Source organism: Anguilla rostrata, chromosome 1, assembly GCF_018555375.3.
Source record: "Anguilla rostrata isolate EN2019 chromosome 1, ASM1855537v3, whole genome shotgun sequence".
NCBI classification, from domain to species: Eukaryota; Metazoa; Chordata; class Actinopteri; order Anguilliformes; family Anguillidae; genus Anguilla; species Anguilla rostrata.
Genome location: NC_057933.1, coordinates 53,457,006 through 53,476,418, shown reverse-complemented (window position 1 = coordinate 53,476,418; position 19,413 = coordinate 53,457,006). Strand labels below are relative to the sequence as shown.

General features: G+C 43.1%; 1 protein-coding gene across 1 annotated transcript in view; it reads left to right on the top strand.

Moving 5' to 3' along the window:
• bckdhb (branched chain keto acid dehydrogenase E1 subunit beta) overlaps positions 1-18,818 on the top strand; it is a 57,111-nt gene extending 38,293 nt beyond the window's left edge. Inside the window, exons 9-11 of the mRNA XM_064342473.1 lie at positions 3,782-3,868; positions 17,887-18,034; positions 18,467-18,818. Of these exons, the coding sequence (XP_064198543.1) occupies positions 3,782-3,868; positions 17,887-18,027 (228 nt within the window). The 3' untranslated portion in view covers positions 18,028-18,034; positions 18,467-18,818. The remainder of the gene's footprint in view (positions 1-3,781; positions 3,869-17,886; positions 18,035-18,466) is intronic.
• The last annotated feature ends 595 nt before the right edge of the window (positions 18,819-19,413 follow it).

The window sequence follows — 19,413 nt, the reverse complement described above, 5'->3', positions numbered from 1 at the left end:
GTTAATATCTCGTTAGAATGCCATGTTAGCTTCATTAGCTGTAGCCACTGTTCTCCTTTGCCGACGTGCAATCCCCTGTCCTTCTGTACACTTCTGTATCCTACCCTGTAGGTCCTATCAGCCGGGCATTTTGACTACTGACCTCAGACCACTGTAGCCTTCATGTTCCTCTTATGTACCACTGAATCCACCATAGTGTCCAGATGCCCGGGCTCTGCGGCACGTAGAACACACTCCAGTCTCTGTGAACCACTTTTCCAGTTATGAGGCATTATGATTAGTAGCTACGGCTATCATGCCAAAATGTCTGTGCACGTCATGTCATTTTGTCCACCTTGAATTTATCTTCATGCTTCATGCTCAATATCTGTGTTTCTGTCTATTTACTCTGATGCTTTCAGTTACTCTTCACTTTGCACTTTGTTGCAGTTATGGCATTGGGTGCTTTGTCTGTTGCTTTGGCCAAAGGTGGCAGACAAAAGCAAATGGCTTTGCATTCAGATGTAAATCTGAATTAAAAAAGAAAAACAGAACTGGCGATACTCTCCATGTATCAGGAATGAGATCCCAGCACAGACGGCATTAACATGAGAATTACATGTTAACTGAATGTTTTGTCCTTGATATACGTCAGAAGTTTAGAACCAATTGCACACCATAAACTTTGAGCTCCTGTGTTGTAGCTGTCGGACTGATATAGGAAAAGCAGTGTCAGGTTTTGTGTATGAACGTGTGTGTGTGTGTGTGTGTGTGTGTGTGTGTGTGTGTGCGCGGGCTTCTTTGTCTGGGGGGGTGAAAAAATAGAAAAATGTGCAGATGTGGCTTTGGGCTGGATGTCCTCCTAGGTCCACACAATAGGAGCCATTCTGTCCATTCTCAAACCTTCAGCTTTATATAAATACTGTCAGGCTGCTGTCTATCAGAAATGGGGTCAGTGTGGGTACCTCCCTGTCTGTCAGCCAATGGGTTTATCCTTTTTTTTTTTTTTTTTTGTTAAATTTAAAACCTGGACATGCCTGATCTTTTACATGTAGTTTGGAATGTCTTACCTGTGTGTGTGTATGCGTGCGTGCATGTGTGAAAACGTGTCTGTGTTGTTTTTAGTGTATTGTTCTGCATGTGCACATGTAACTGGAGTTCTGCTGAGGTTGAGGAGTTGAGGCTGGGATTAGTGTCAGAGAGATGCTGTTGGCCTCAGAGATGCTGTTTCAGCACTGGCATTTACTGCTGCATGCAAAGCCATGCAGAGGCGCAAACGTAATGATTTCCCTCATTAGCGTTTAACGAGACGACGGCAGGGACTCCCCTAGCAATGCTGCACCCCCCCAGCCTTGCCTGGCGATGGCATTCCATATGTGAGCTCGAGTGCGGACGCGGTCGTCGCACTCAACCTCCAGCTTCATCTGGGCGATGGGTCATTTCCATGGAAACGACGTTCCAGAGGCCTTCGTTGCACGCAGAGACGCCTGGGCCCTTGGGCTGGAAGAGGGAAGGTCCCGGTCCCCTGCGCCTGCTCCCACACACAGCTCTCAGTGTGCAGATCCAGGGCTCTGAGAGCTGCTCCTGGGTGTGCGGTTGCGGGCAGAAAAGCCTTTTGTCAGTGAAGCCGTCTCAGCAGATGGCAGAGATGTGAGGTCTGAGGTCGGTCAGTGCGTGTGTGGCGGCCAGATTTCCTACCCACGTCTCCTGCTGCTCACGGTATTTCACACTCCTTTCTATAGGTCGTTGCATTGGCTCCCTCTTCTGGGTTTGTATTCAAGGTTATTCTCACTACCTACAAAGGACCTTGTTGCCTTGGACTTTTATTCTTCTTATTGAGCTGCTAATAGAAAGTGAATTTGAAGTGATTTTCGAAACAGAACAGACCGTCTCATCTTTCCTGTGATTGTGTACTGTATGTTAATGTTAACCCTCTTGTAGAGGACCCTGGTACGTTCACATGCAGAGCTGTGTATAAGAGCTTGTTTTGCCTTGTGTGGCTGATGTGCTTCGTACAGCTGCACTTGAGCCCTGCTTCGTATAGGAAATTGTTCTGAAATATTAGCCCATGGCGGTTTTATCAAGCAGACTTGGCCTGACGTGCAGTCTGTTTAATTTGGCAAAAGGACAGTTTACCTTCAGCCGTAATCGTCTCTCTACCTCCCTTCTTCCCAGCCCAAAATTCCTACTCTCTGTATACACACGCATACACAGTTCAAGTGCACATACACAACCTTGGCATTCGAAAATAATTGAACGCAAAGAATAATAATAACAACAGTCATTTTAAATTACACTTGCATGTGTGAATGCAATAGCACTGTTTGATGCTCGTGGAAATCATACTGTAAGAGGAAAAACGTTTTTCCTTTTTGCTTGTGTGTGCCCAAATTCAGGTGTATGTGTGAGTGTGTAAATGTGAGTAAAAATAAGTGTATATTGTGTGTGTGTGTGCGCGTGCTAATGTGCATGTGTATGTGCACATACGTGTCGACCTGCTGTCTGTAGCAGATTGAAGGTTAAATGATCAGGGCTGGACCTTGGTGCCACTCGGCCACAGGGCAGCCAAACATAGGGAACATTGTGGATATAATTACAGAGAGATTACAGGCGTGGAATAAACCCAGAGTGGAAAGACACTGCCACAGCACTATCTTAAAGAGCAGCCTGTGGCCTTTCTGTCCGGTAAGACGATACTGCATCAAATCACCCTGCCCGCCCCCTCTTCTGACCAGAAAATGTCACCTATTGTCCTGAGCTTAAGTCAGAACAAGGCTGCAGTAATCCCCCCACTTCCCTGTGAGGAAGGAACAGCAGGGAGATGGATATCTGTCCTCTAGATATTTCCAAATCTTTGACTCGTAGCCACTCTTGTGTATTTTGGGTTAGTTCACCCAAACTTATATTTTCATATTTTTTCATCAGTCTTCCATTTACGTATATACATGTAGGTGTGCAAATAAAGAGATGGGGTTTTGAGTGAGTGGTCGATTTTTACATTCTCTCTACATCACAGTGATGACATTGTTTCATAAATATATATACAAGTCTGTCATTGGTTCATCTTTTTTTTGTTCCCTGCTACCCCCTTTTTCCCAGACTGCACTGCCTGGAGAAGAAAAATAAATGTCATTCATAATAACCAATAGACAGTTTAACAGCAGACCCCTCTTGTGTGTTAGTTCTCCAGGTGTTGACCGCTGTGTGCCAGTGACTTAGGTGTTAGTATGACACCTCGGAAGCAGGTGACCGTGCACAAAGGCCGAGTGTTTACTGATGCGATGTGATGGTCCTTCGCCTTGGAAAACAGGATTAGTTGGCATGCTCGGCTCTGCCAGGGTCGCAGCCCTGTAGAAACAGTGAGGTATCACTGATGTCACATCCTTTTTTGCTTCTGCAGTTGCTAGGATTGCATTTCCATTAAAAACACACGCCACAGGACCTTCATGTGAAGGTTCTATTAATTGGTATCATTGCCATAGATATGAAATACAATAGGATCCCAGCTGCCATTGCTAATAATGATGGCGCACTCACCCCCCAAAAAAGGAAGATATGCGTTTTTTAGAAGAGGCAGTAATGAATGTGAATGTGTGTGTGGTATGTAATAGAGAGAATCAGAAAGAGTGAAAGTGGGAATTTGAGAGAGCGCTTATATAAGGGCTAGAGTGTATGTCTATGATTATGTGAGTGTATTTGAATGAATGTATGTATGTATGCTGTCATTCATCCTTGGTGCAGTATGAATGCATTTTTGTTGTGAGTGGTTGTAAAACTGGGTGCATTTTGCTTTTTTTTCTAGTCGGTGGTGAAGACGGGACGGCTGCTCGTCAGCCATGAAGCTCCAGTGACCGGGGGATTCGCTGCAGAGATCAGCTCCACGGTGCAGGTAAGGCTGATCTCAGTTTGCTCTACAGTACGGGTCAGCTCAGTGGTGCTGGACCAGGTGGGCTCGGATCAGCTACAGATTGTAGGAAAGACTACAGAGAGTTCAACATCAAGGCTTACAACAGCTCCACAGTACGGATGTTCAGTGTCAGTGTTTAGTTGTTTGCGTCAGCCTCCGCGTCTGGCCTGAATGAGCAGTAATGGGTTTCAGGGTTTATCAGGGAGCCTGTTGTGTGCTAGCTTTGAGGTAGGGCCGCTCATATGGATCCTCTCCATTTTCCTCTGGAGCCCAGACCCAAGTCCATTACTTCACAGGCTTCTGCCCAAATTGCAGACCGCCGACAACAGAGCCAGCTTCAGGGTCACAACCCTGGATCATGTGGTTTTGAGATTCAGAGAGCTGTGTGGTTTATCAGCCTCCTGCAACAGATTGTCAGTTTTGGCTGCTGGACTGTCCATACCTGCGCACACATGCATGTGCTCATACACTCACACTTCTCTTATCCTTCCCCCACTTTCACACACACACACACACACACACACTCACACTCTCTCTCTGTCTTTTTCTCTCTCTTCCTCTCTCTTTCTCTCTGTCACTCATGCATGCTCTGTAACTCCCAGACAGGCAATAATGGAGATTATTAGTGTGTTTCCTGTTAATGACAGGACAGCTCGCAGCGGCTGAGAGGTTTGGTATTTCCACTTCTTTATGTGGGAGAGATCCAAGACCACCATTAATAAACCCAGTGACAGAACAGGGCTCTACCCTTGTCACAGAGCCAATGGGGGCTCTCCCCCTATCACACAGCCAATGGGGGCTCTTCCTCTGTCACACTGCCAGTGGGGGCTCTCCCCCTGTCACACAGCAAACTGTCAAGTACAGTAAAATTGCTGCAAATATTCAGCCATTCAAACAGATGATATGTAAAAAAGGAAAGCTGTGTTAGTTGCCCTGGATAACACAAAGATGTCCTGATAGGAGTTGGAACGTGAATTGTGTTTCTGTTTTTGTGTCTCCCTGCTTCCCTTCGTCTTCTCCAGTCTTAAATGTCTCCTACTCATACCAGTTCTTTCTTCTTCTCTGCCCTACCTCTGACTCTATTCATTCCTTTTTAAACAGCTAGTATTTTTAAACCGCTAGTATTATTCAGAGATGTTGGATGTTATTTTTTGTTCAAATAAAAAAATACATAGAATGGGCATAGAGAATATGAGCGGTGTGAATTTGTGCATCCGGTTTGAAATGTGGCTGTGTCAGCTCTGCTTCATATCTCTTGAGCGAGCCTGGAGATTCTCAGGTCACTCTCAGATTCATCCTTTTGCCAAGAGCAGCTGGGATTGCAGATGGGATTGCAGATGGGATGACAGTGCCTCATCCTTAGATTGCTTGTCTTAGCCCAAAGTTTCCTGTAATCTACTGCTCTCGAATGAGGTACACTGTGTATTTGGATGTGCTCTCAAAAAGCTCCCACATGATTGCCGCTGGCCCAGGAATTCTCTGCTGTTTAATTTTGAATTCACTTCACAGGCTTTCAACTTGAATGGGTCTGTGGGACAGCCAGGGCACAATGGTGTGCTGCTCACTATACCAAGTGCTCTATTCAACACACCATACACTGCACACTACACACTCAACACTACTCTGTACAAGCCCTAGTGTATACTGTATACACTGCTCACTGTGGTAAATGCTGCCTCCCCAAAGTGTGCTCTACACAAAACAATGAGCTGTAAAGCATCCACAGTATACACTGCACTTTTCATTACACTGAACACTGCCTCTTGTAGGCCCTGTGTGTACAGTACACACTACCTCATTCCAACCCCACATTATACACTATGTCTCTCAAAGAGCCTAAAATGCATACTATAAAGTGTGCAAATGCTGTCACTAGTAGACCGCACACAACCTGTGGCAGCAGAATGATTCCTACGTTAATGTGCTTTCTAAGATTTTTTGTTTGCAACTCTTTGCCATTATCTAGTCTGTGGAATCTGGCCTGCCGTCTTATTCTTCCAGAAAAGCTGTGGTCGGGGCCCATGTGATCTGGGCGTGACATCAAAGCAGGTCATCTCCGGTTGGGTCCTGTTGGTGTTGGTTGAGGATAAAGGGCTGCGCTTATGCCAAGCATACTTGCAGAATCAGAACCAGAAACTCCGCTGTCTCGTGTGAAGGAAAGTCCTGCAGGGATAATGCAGAGAATCCTCTCCCTGTGCCCCCTGGCCTCCCCCGTAGACTCCACAAGAGGATGCGCATTCCTCCTCTTCAAAGCACACAGTTTATGGACCAAACCTGTTGTACATTTTAAAGAAGAGTCCAGATTGGATGCAGACACTCAATCAATTTTGGCTTTTCATCCGTAACAGGATCAGAAAGCACAAACTCCATCCCCAACCCCCTTCCATCCTGCCGCTTGCACCCCTGTCCATCCGCTTGTCTGTCTATGTCCGGGCGAGCATGACAGTGATGCCTGAACACAATCAACTGACTCGGGAGCAATTGCGGATTGCACATTTTTTTAATTTAGAATTTTTCCCCTCCTGTTTTTGCTTGCATGTCACTCTAGACAACCTCTCTTGGAACCGGCTCTGATCAAGGAGCTGTATGTAAATCTGTTCATACCAGAGCTACCGGAGATACAAGGGACATGGGTGCTAATACCAAACCAGAGCACCGACACCAGTTACTACAGTAGTGCTGAATCTGTCCTGGCAACATTGGATCAGAACCAAATCATGCTGCCAAGTTCAGTGGCTTGGGGGATGGGGTTAGCCTGAACTTGTGGTAGAAACATGCTTTCTCATATAGTGGGCCAACATGATACAGTATGTGTTTGATACAGCTGGGTTTTTGTTTAACTGCCTTTTAGGCTGCCTTTGAGGTAAATATCTTGATTCACAGCTGCAACATGACGCTTGGCACATTTCTTATGATTAAGAAAATTGCTGCATATAATTATGTGGTATAAGGGGTGTTCATTACCTTGCCTGTTCATTTATTTCTTGTTTTTTTCCATTATTCGTTGCTTGCAAGAATATTGTCTTACAGTGGCTTTCACATGTGATTTTCTCTCCTCCAAACCTGGTAGGTGATGTGATTAAATTCTGTCATAACGTGGATTAGGATAACACTTCTTTGTACTCACTATTTTTCGGCTTTTATTAACTTGCTGCCACCTTCTTGATTTTTGTGGTCTGACAAATTAACGCTTTACTGTGCATCATCATGAATTTCTGAAGGTCTATCTGTTTTGTCCTCTCGCTGTCCTCTAACCTAAGAGCTTCAGGTTACAAGTCAGAGGCTTCCATAAAAACTTATAGTATTCACTGTCTATACAAACGGGAAGCTCTTCATTCTGGTTTTTTGTTAGCCTTTACCCCTTGCAGTGAAGAAAAAGCAGTAAACCCCTTCTTCCTTGCTACTACTTTTCACCCCATTCCCTTTTATTTTTGCTGCTTTTGTTTGTCCTCATGCTTCGCATGTAATTTGTTTCTGCCTCTAACCACCTGTGCGCAACTGAGGCGGTCAAACTCTGGAATAGGCTGCTGCAAAAAGCAACTGGTTTATGTATTACTTGTAGAGATGGTGATTTTCAGATTTTCAGATTATTTCACAGATCAAGGAATCACAGTGTGCTTGATTCCAAGTTGATTGGCAAAATGCATAGGGAAGAATAGATTTTTAGAACGTGTCGTAGCCGCGCGGCAAACTAGAAAATACAGGTGTGCACAACGATGCACAAAAATGCCTGGTTTTTTTCATCATAATAAAGTGTTAATGTTAGTAAACACAAACAGTCACAATGTCAGATATGATACAAAGAATTTTATTCTCAAGTCACGCCAACAAAACCAATTCACGACAGTTTGGCTAGGGTGCATTATTTTTCCATGTACGCCCGGCGATGACTGAAAAATTTTAATCACCGCTTAATGCGAATTGATCTGACTCGATAAATAAAGTGGAGATTTGCAAGAGCTAGCACACCAACAGTTACAATGTCATACAACATTGCCAGCTTGAATGAAAGTGTAGCTAGTCTAGTTATAGCTTAACTTCGTTTACAGCCTTGGTTTTGAATATAGTTCAGTGGATGGCTAGTTAGCTATTTGTGATAAAAAACGTGCTGTGAGACCATTTTTACCCAGAACCAAAGTGCATTTTAGTATTTAAGCTAAAAGAAAGAGACTAGACTGATGCGTTTGTTGGCAAGTAGTGTAGGGTATGGAATATTTTTTGGAATAGGCCTACTTAAGAAACAATTCCATTGCAATAAAATAGCATATTTTGAAATGCTTGTTTTGGTTAAAATTATGCTAATTGTTGATTAGCCATTGTATGAGTGAGATAATGGCTGAGGGGCTGGACATTACACAGTTTGAATGCCCAACATGTAGGTATATTGCCTCAGACAGTTTCCCTCAGCAAAGGGCATTAAAACTGCATAATGCCCACTCCTTCAGCCATTATCCTGCTTATGAAATGGCTTACCAACATAAATTGTAATCAAAATGTGCTTCAAAATATATATATGCTTTATTCTATTCATATTGGATGAAGGAATATCCTCTATTTGAATGTGTTTCTCGTTTTGTTTTTTGTTTTTTACATATGTTAAATGAGTCAATGGAGCACATAGCCTTTGTGAGGAAATGAAAAAAGATTGACTAGGCATGTATTGAACGAGCAATGATTCATCTATTTCTCATACGCATCCCTAATTACTTATGTATTTCATGAATTACTTGTTGAAAACAAACATCTGTAGAAATTACGGTTGCAAATGGTATGAGAGCCCCCAGCCAAACTCAACCCTCACAGTCACCTGCCTAGTGCTGAATTCATCTTTCAGGGTTTGACACAGACACTGGGTGCTTTTGGATTTGGTACAGAAAGGGGTTTCTCAGTATGCAGGGTCTGCTTGAACATTTGTGCTTGCTTTCCTGTTCTGTGGATAAAGTGCACCGTCATTTTCTAGTGGTCCTCCTGCCCCTCTGAGTTTTCCTGGAATCGGGCACACAAAGGGCCCATTTTCGTTTGGAGGGGCACATTAAGTCAGCCATATCCCCCCTGTATCCCGTGGTGGGGGGTGCTGCGTGGCTTGAGTTTGAGAATCAAGACGGTCATCGACCCCCATGGGAGTTGGAGCCAGGGAGTTGAGGCTGGAACCGCACCAGGAGCAACAGCACCTGTGCTCATTTCTCAACAGAGCTGTTCCTGTCTCACTACGTTTTCAACTGAGAAAGGATGAAAGGGATACAGTAATGGGCAAGCAAGGTTTCTCCAGAGGTGGAGGGTCCAAACACTGCTTGTCAGTTCAGTTTCAGAAAGCCAGCCCTGAAATTGAGGGTGGAAATATTCCCTTCCCAATTTTCCAACTTTCTCATGGACACATTTCTAATTTGCAACACTAATGGATACAAGGAATTGTGCTGAAGGTGATGACATTGTGCTATAGCGTGTTACTAATTGGACAAACCTGTTGTGCTTTGGAAAATCTTGTCTGTTCTGTTATATGGATTAGGATTCTTTAGTTTCCATAGGGGGATCTGTGATGCCGGTGTTTTGTACAGTAACGTAATGAATTAACAACGAAGCCAACTGCACAGGACGACCATTTTTCTGTCCTGGATAATCAAGCTGTAACCATTGGTGTTTTCTTGTATGTGATTGGCCCTGCTATGTGCTATGTGGTTTTAACCGTTGCGCCAGGTGAACGATATTTGATAGGTAACCTGTAATTCTGTTTGCTACTTTTGACATGCTGAAGAAGACCGTTTTTCCCGAATCAAAATATATAAAAAATATTTTATGGAAGTGCGGTACTTATCTCATTTTTGCATATTTAACGCAGGACCGCCACCCAAGTTCACATACTTTTGAGTTGAGTGCGTTTCTTTTCCTTTATTTCTCTCCTGAATAACCAAACTGTGACCCATCAGAGCCCACACAACTACCAGTAGATTCTCTTGGCTCTGGATGAACATGGTTTCCGGTGGGTTTTTAAGAAACCAAATGAAATGTTACTTGACTAGTTCTCCAAACCCTTGATTTTTTTTGACAATGGACAAATTCGATCGAAGGCAGTGAGGCTCGTAGTGTTTTGTGCTGGATTGATGGCTGTGTGTTCAGTAGCGTCCTGTACATGTAGAGACTTCTGTGCTTGAAGTCTCAGGACTAGCACCTGGTAGGAGCTTCTTTTGAAAGGGTTTCAACTGGAGAGTTATACAAACCATAACATTTCAGCTGTGTCATTGATGACACAAGATTGCAGCCTTCAACCAACTTCCAGGTGGTGCTTTGGCTCTGGTTTCCAGCTGCCGACACACACAGGCTACGACCATCAGGCCTCAGAACAGTCTAAAACAATGTTTCTGATGTCATTTCAAAGCCAGTAACTCATCTTAAAATATGCATGCTGCGGTGAGTGTGATAAAACCACCAGAGTCTGAACGGAATTAAAACATTAGACTGATTGTTTATCAATAAACATCCACCGCATCAGTTTTCCCAATGAGAACAGGACTTTCAGAGGGAGAAAACTCAATCTCCTGTTGTGCCCTCTGAAGCTCCCCTGAAGCTCAGTGTTTACTTTCTGAAGATGCAATTATCCCATCAAGAGCTGTCAGGAAACAGGGATGAAAACACAAGTCTCAAATGTTTGCTTATGCTCATATTTTTAAACCGTATAAATCCACACACACACACACACACACATTTGCTGAGTGAAATATTTTCGTTGTAATGTTTTCTTCAGACATAAGAAATCATTTATGTTGCTTAACTCAAGCTATTTGTAAGATTTTAGTTACAAAAAGGGGGGGGGGGGGGCAATATTCATTCCCCTTCATTCTTTAAAGGCTGCGTAGCATGGATCCGGAGTTATGATTGGGGAATGGCCATCGGCTTGGGCTGGATGTTTATAATGCAGATCTGCTGGCCAGCTCTCTGAATGTGGCTCGAAACGGCCATGTGGAACCATGTTGGCACGTCCACGCTAACTGCACTGTTCTAATCTTAAAATCTGTGGCTGTCGGTGACAAATTCCGCTTCTAGCTGGAGGACAGCAAAATGCTGCCTTCGAAAAGTGCTGAACTGCAAAATAGGATATTGTATTTTTAAATCATGATCATATTGCAGCATAATTGTTCAGTCTTGCATCATGATATAATATTTTTATTCTAAATTACATTACATATAATGATGTACCTCCATAAATTTAAACACTGACTTGCCCTGAAATCAGAGCAAGACAGCTATGTGCTCGCCAGACTTCATGGCAACCTACCAGACAGCACTTGTTTTCAGAGCTTGTGTGCTGTATTTACACTCAGAGCTTGTGTAGTTGTATAGTTGTGTACTTGCATGCTGTACATCTGTTAAGAGCTGCTGTGCTTGCTTGCTGTATTTGTGTTAAGAGCTTGTGTGCTTGCTTAGTGTATTTGTGTTCAGAGCTTGCTTGCTGTACTGGTGCTCAGCACTTGTGTGCTGTGTTTGCGTTAAGAGCTTGCTTGGTGTACTGGTGCTCAGAGCTTGTGTGCTGTATTTGCATTCAGAGTGCTGTAATTGTGTTCAGAGGTTGTGTGCTTCCGTGCTGTATTTGTGCTCAGGGTTTGTGTGCTTGCGTGCTGTATTTGTGTGCTCACAGCAAGGCAGCTGTGTGCTCTCCAGACATCATGGCAACCTACCAGACTGCACTTGTGTTCATCAAGTGTTTCCCCAGTAAACCTCTATTGTATTGCCTGTCTCTTCCTGTCACCTGTTGTTCTGTTTGCCTTTGTATCTTCCGTCTTCTCTGATCACTCTGTACTGCCTCTTTGGGTTCATGAAAGCCTTAATAAGTAAACTTTATATTAATATGAAGTGTGTTTAGGAGGGATGCAGTTTTAAAAAGTTACTTGGGTTTGAGGAAATCTATTTTGTTTTGTTCTTTGTGTTTGGGTTCGGCAGATTCAGGCAAAACACGTGCAGAATTTGTATACGCGAACTTCACCTCACCTCACCCCTTTTGATTTTGTCCACACAAGGCCCCTAGTTTCTCCAATTCGGAAAACATAAATGTACATTTTTGTGAAGGTCAATAGGTGATTGTCATGACTGTGGAATGACTTGCCTCTCTTAAAGAGGTAGGTTTGATGGTGCTTTAAACTGAATGATGACGTGGATTTGACTTCCTGTGAGAGTTGCAGTACTTTTTGTTCATTTACCCAGCTAGATCAACTGCAGAATTGATTCACAAAAATATCTCACTACAGAGCTTTGCTAGGTGCACTCGCTACAGTCCAGCATTTGTGTTATCAGCGCTCCGTTATCGATTGGGGAGGGTGCAGACAAGCGTGTGTTCTCCTCTGAAGCATATGATGCCAACCATCTCTTCTTGCATTTGGCAAGTGTGGCATGCACGTACATGAGTCAGAGGAAGGCTGTTCGTGTGCAGGCTTGTGGGCACCTTGTTGCTAGTGCATGATGATATCATTTCAGCTGGAACACTCTCATTCCTGGGCGATCCTTCAGCCAATTGTGTCACCCTGCAGTGCTGCCAGTCACAGTCAGCACTGGCATGGTCTCGATACTAAACCGTGGGACCTACACCTACTGTGATGTGAATACTGCCCTTTCAAAAAAATGCCTTGTTACATATTTTGATTTCAAGAGAAAAGAGAAAGTGGAAAAGTTGACTTTGTCGCTGCATCCAGCATTTAAACAATGAATCCAAGAATAAAGATGCCCGTATTGCTTAAGGATGGTCACAAAATAAGTTTAGAGATTCATTGCATATATAGCTTATTATCTGGGGTTTTCTTATGCTTTGTTTTTGACCTTCTTATTTGCTATCTTATAGAAAATATTGAAGGATACAGTTTGACAGCGATGCATAGTTTTCAACCCTGTTCCTCATTTGAACAGTGTGGATGAAAGTGTTCTGTCAGTGGAAAATTTAAGCAGGTCTGGTCTCGGTTTAGAGCTGGGTCACAGAAATGCAGAACACTGGTTCTGACTGGTTTTGGCAACACTGGAAATGGACAGTCTGCCCTTGTTTATTTTTATTTTTTTGTAATTTATTCAGACCCGAGGGAAACGAATAAATTACAAAAGAGGACCATAGTGCAGAGTGTAGTGGTGGAGGACTGAGGCCCAGAATGTGCAGGGGTATTCATACATGGATTGAGAATGGTGCACTCCACAGACTGCTCCACATGTCTTGCAATAGAAGAGTGGGAATATTGAGCACACCAGGGCCAATAATCCCCACAGCAGTGGGCTTGGCACTTGACTAATTGGCAGCCTGGGACATGCGTGTTCTGTATTGGAACAATGGAAGAGAAAGATCCAATGATTTCATTAAACAAATAAGTAAATGAATAAATGAAAATCAATAATATCTTCAGTCTGTTAACTATCACAAACAATTTCATGGAAACCAGCTGTCCCTACTGACTGTGTGTCATCTGACATAAGTTCAGCATACACTCCAGCATACACATTGTGTCCTGGAGTTCTCTCTCATAAGAAAGTGCCATGTTTACCTGTTTATTTTCTGTCTGTTTTTTATTTTTACTGGATTGCAGACACACTTTATTTAAAAACAAAAAAACATATTTAAGAAAAAAGTAAAAATTCTGAGATTTCTCACCTAGTGTTGTCCTTAAAATCCCCCCCTCATACTCCTGTGGTGTGATAGTACATCACTCACTAGTGCTCATGCCCTGACATGAGTTCTTATTCTGCAAAAAGACTCAACTATTAATGCATCAGAGGGATTTTATTGTATTTCTGACATAGTTGGTGAAACATGTAGATGGAATCCCACTCTCTGTGTTGAAGTTTTGGCTTTATTTCAAGACGCTCTCTGGTTTAGGTCTGAATCCCCCCCCCCCCAACCCTGGCTATCTTCATGCAGGTATGTGTGTGCACCTGCAATAATGCCAAGAGCAGGCAGTATAACTGTAGCCTCAATTCACCCCCTCACAATTTTTCTACAGTTGCACACGCGCTTCAGTTTAACCCCTTACACTTTTGATGCAGTTGTTTCATGCACACACACATTGAACTGCTGAATCTGGTGGTGCGTTCCACACAAGTGCTTACAGCCTAAGCCGCACATTTTAATTCCAGGGTTCCATGAGCCAGCCATGCATGAAGGGGACGGCCAACCTTCAGTGAAAAACAACGTTTCTACCACATGGTGTTCCAGTCATTTGGCAGAAGGGGATAGCACCCCAAAGAGAGAAAGCGGGAAACGTCGGTAGATGCTGGAGAGGGAGGAATTATTAAGCTGTGGTGGGAACATGACAGTTGCTTTGATATACTGTATATTTGAAGTGTCATGTGGCTCAGACCTCATAGCCACATCCGGGGGGGAGAGACTTGGGGAGCCACAGTACTTCTTCCTGCAAATCTAGAAACTCACATTGTGCATCAGTTGCATCTCCCAGCAATTCCTAACAAGTGAGATCATAGCCGTTGTGTATATCACCTTGATACACTCAACATTTTTCAATTTATTGTCAATGGTTCTTTTAAAAATTCCCCAGACAAATGATTCCACAGTACATTACCCCAAGTAGTTACTCATATGCTGCCTTTTGAAGTTCCTGGTTCTCACCATGCCCCCCTCCACCCCCACCCCAGAACAGTATTGTGGCAAACATTCCATAATGGTTGTCCAATGGAACATTTTAGCGCACATTTTTTCTTTCTTCCTTTCCCTAAAAATAAGTGAAAACAATGGCACTGGCGAAGTAGCTTTTTTATTTCCTTCTCTTTGCTGCTGGAAACATGTTGGCAGGAATGATCACCTTCTGTCATTCTAAGCAACTCACTTATATTTTTGTACAGAAAATCCTTTTCAAGGCTTTATATAAGGAAAGCTGTCTTTCTATCAGGGGAAATCCTAACTATCTATTAAAGCAAATATGCAGCTAACTGTGATTGTGATATTATTCATTATAAATATGGGGTAAATGAAATCATTTTTTTTGAAAACTAACAGATCATACAACAACTTTCTTTTGATGTGGAGGGGCATGTACTGGTCAGACAGTCTATGTTATTGCAAAGCATAAGTAGAACATAGCAGGGTTTACTACTGCAACTAGAAACTGTCTGAATGCTATTATTGGAATTCATTTGTACATCACTGGTACTGGAATTCCATTTTTAAAATAGTTTTTCTTTACCGTAAAGAAGCTGTAGTCATCATAATGACATAATTATACATTTTAGACTCTGGCTCGAATAAAGGATTACTATATCCCAAAATTAAAAGCACTCCTCATCAATCTGTCGTCTGTGGGTCCAAGGCTTTGGTCCTAATTTTGTTGCTCTACACCCACTTTTTTACCTTCACTGTACATGGCCCAAATCGAGCGTGTTCAGGCGTGTTTCACCATAGCCTAACCCCCCACCCTAAACGAAAGAAAGCCTTCAAGGCACGTCTTTTTGCATGCCTAGTTCTGTGATACCGGCAGAGATTTCAAAGGGGATCCATCTGCCTCATTTAGCATTTTTCTCTTGAGAGGGTGGCAGGTTGGATGGTACAGGTGGGGGACCAGTGCAGAAATGGGGGGGGTCGGGACGGGGGTTAGGTCACCAGCCGTTGGAACTCGATTGGTCCACATTAAAGGGCAGACGGAGCATTAAACGCTCGCATGCTTCCCGAGCCGCTGGAGCCGCTGTCTGACATGCGTGTGCAGCACGGCGGTGCGGAAACCGCCCGCACACGCCTGGCCTACCCTGCCCTGCCTCTCAAACTCGCCAAAAGGAACGTGGGGGAAAAAAAATATGTGACACAGTCCTGCTACGTGGTGCCTGTTCAGCTGAAACGGAGGCTGTAAGAAGGAGATGGAAATGGACTGCTCCAGTTCATCCAGCACGCTGCCTGTTATTGCTGGATCTCGTCCAGTCATTTGCGTGGATTCTGTGCAGTAGTGTTCTGCTGGCTGTCTCAAGTCAACTCAACTGATCTGTTTAGAAGTGTGTATAGGGCTGGGCGATGTAATGTATTGATAATTATTAAATGTTATAATGATCATCGGCACAAATTTGTGTATTGCCTTTCTCCATATTATTTCTTTAATTGTCCCACCTGTGAGAGTGAACTTCCCAAGGGGGGGGATGAAACCACTGTGATCTGTTGGGTGTCAAGGACATACAGCTTCCATGTGATCATGGGATGTGTTTTTGTCAAACACATGGAAGCTGCAAGGGCTCGCTGCTGATTGGCGATCTTATCAATACCCAAGAAATAACAGTAATGATTTTTCATTTTCATTTTTGATTTTATAGATGTTTACTATCGCATCAGGTATAAATAAAGGAAAAAAATATAAAAAGAAAGGCAATATTCCACTGGCGACTAAACATTATAGCATCCAATAATTATCATTGTGGTACATTGCCCAGCCCTATTGTGTATGCATATTTGTGTATCTGAGTTACCGTGGGCATGGAAGTGTGCATGTGTGTATGTATCAAATTGTGTGTACACCCATTTGTGTGTGTTTTGTGTGCGAGGGTGTGTGCATGCATGTGACCAATGCAACCGCTTCAGTATACACGCACATGGCATGTGTCTACATGTGTGGGCGTCTGCACGTTCTTGTCCCGTGTGCATGTCTGCATGCACAGTATCTCTGTGTGAATGTTAATGGAGGCATAGACTGATATGCATTGCTTGTGTAGCTCTGAGTCAGGCTGTTTTGTGTCGATGCATTACCGTGGACAGAATTAAAGAACAGATTAGGGGCCCGAGAAGCAACTGTTTCACTGACCTGTCGAACCCAGGTCAGCCACCAGCTGTGCATGCCGCAGAGGAACAGCTTTCCGGCACAGAGCCTGTTCTTCTCTAATCTGGCGTGTGCATGCCGTGTGTGTGTGTGTGTGTATGTGCAGTGCTCCTCTCAGATACATCACCCTGGAGACAGGCGTGCGCTGGAGCGAGAGAAGGGTCAACAGTGTCAGCGCCTTTACAACTGGCGGAACGCACCCCTGGCAACCAGGGAGCAAGTGCGCCAAACTTCCCTGTGAATTCTGGCTGTTCTATCCATTTGATTCAGTTCACATGAGCGATGAAGTCGTGTATTTATCCTCGCCAGTAATGTTTGCCAGATGGCATTTCACCATGCTGCCTTTCTGATTGATTGATACACACAGGATAATTGCCTTTGTTCTGCTCTCCTCTCAACCAGACATCTTTTTTTTCGTCGTGAATATTCATAATGTGGAGTTGTCTATTGAAGGAGGCCGTTTCAAAGGAGACTGTTGCCGCTTGATTCTGTATTTCCCAGAGTGCTCTGTGCAGACAATTTGTCACCATATTTCATCATTGGCAGAAAGCAGTGCTTATGATGTAGTCCATAGTCAGATATGTTTAAGTCAGATGCATGATACCAGTGAAGTGAGATGGGGTTGCCCGGGTGACTAATCTATCATAGTGTGTGGATTGTTTCTCATGTATATTATGTAATTTTGGGATTTTACACAAAATTTTAAGTCAGTAGATTTATCCAGTTATCTTAGACAGCTCTGTGTGCAGCAAAGTAAGGAAGTCCAAGTAAATTAGTCACAACGTGGGAAACTCATCAAATCTATACTTAAAAGGCTCATTTAAAATATGTGCAGTTTAAATAATGGAGTTGATAAGACTTAAATTTCACCTTTACTTGTATACTTACCAGTCTGCTTACTTAAACCTTGAATTCTGACTGTACTAGACAAAATGCAGTGCTAAAAATTTCTGTAGCCATTTCCTGACAAGTGCCAACTCGGATGTAGTCCTGCATCATGAGGGTTTATGATCACTTATTTTATTAGAATTCTCTAATGGTAGATTACAACCTCATAAATGTCTTAAAATATCAAAGTATATATGTAATCACTTCTAGTAATGCTGGGTATATTTTTCAAGGTTCCATGTTTTAAGCAGTTATGCAAAATGGAAACAAAGCGACTTGATAAATGTGTGATGTCACACCAATGATGTCGCTTTGCTGATTATGCCATGTCTGTTTCTGCAGGAGGAATGCTTCTTGAATCTGGAGGCACCCATTGCAAGGGTTTGCGGGTACGACACACCGTTCCCCCACATCTTCGAGCCCTTCTACATCCCTGACAAGTGGAAGTGCTTTGATGCTGTTAAGCGGATGATCAACTACTGAAGTACAGGTGGGTTTGCATGTCCACTTTGTCATCCAGTTAGTGTTCCCAAGTTAATATTGACAAATTAATATGGCTGTCCAACCTTGCCATCTACCTGTGCATCTATTTATCTGTCTTACTTATCGACCTCTGTCAGTCCATCTATATATACCTGTCCTACCTATCTTTCCTTATGTGGATATTAAAAGATGTTGTTCTAGTTTTACTTTACTGTTTATGAGTCATCACATTTAATCCTGAATTTTGTGTGTCATTTTTAAAGCCCAAATCGTAAAACAGTGCAGGAAAAGCATTGATGAATTTGCAGTATATGTGTTGAAAGAGTACGGGTGCAGGAGGGGCTGTCTCTCCCCAGCTCACCGTATACTTATTTTGGCATTTATCTTTGGAAGCAGTTCATCTGTGTGAACATGAACATCTTTTTTTTTTCCTCTGCAGAATCACTTGGAGCTCATCGCATCCAGGCAGAACCTAATTTTTCCAGCTCACTCTGACCAGAGATAACACACAAACTGTTTTCAATTAGGGATTTTTTTGTGTTAGTGGACTCATTGCGCTGTCTTGTCCAGCTCTGCCCAAGTGTGGCTGGTTATGGAAAAATGGTGTAGAACACTAAAGGGCATGCTCTGTGAGCTCTGTAGGATGACATGTCCTTTGCTCTTTATCTCCTACTCTGGTTGAATGTGATGGTGCCCTCTCATCTTGTTGTTTGTATTTAACTTTGCTGTACTTAATTGAAGAGGATCGGTTTTTTCATGAAATAAATGGACCTTGCAGTGGTACACTGGAACTTTCCACTTGATTCCTTTAATGCTGATTCACATTTATACTCATGCACACACACACACACACACACACACACACACACACACACACACACACACACACACACACACACACACAACACCCACACACACAAACACACACACACACACAACACACACAGTACACACACACAAACACACACACACACACACACAAACACACTGATTCACTCACTCATGTTAACTCATACAATCCCTCAGACACGTGGAGGTTCATTTATACTCATGCACACACACACACGGAGACACACACACATGTACACACAAACTCGTGCAGAGCTAATGAGGGCCATATGCCATACACCTGTATTCTACTAAAAGGTTGTAATGAAAAACAGTTGTAATGAAAAACAACCTAAGTCCCAGTATGTCCTTATATAAATTATATAAACTGCAGGGGGGAAAAAATATAAACTGCAGGAAACGAGCCCAACTTTGGCTAAGCCAACAGCTAAGGTTCAAAAGCAGTTCTTTAACACTGAAGTGTAACAGTTTATTTTATTGAAAGGTTCAACAGTCAATTGTCAAATAATTTTCAGGCCAAAGCAGTAAAAGGTGGCT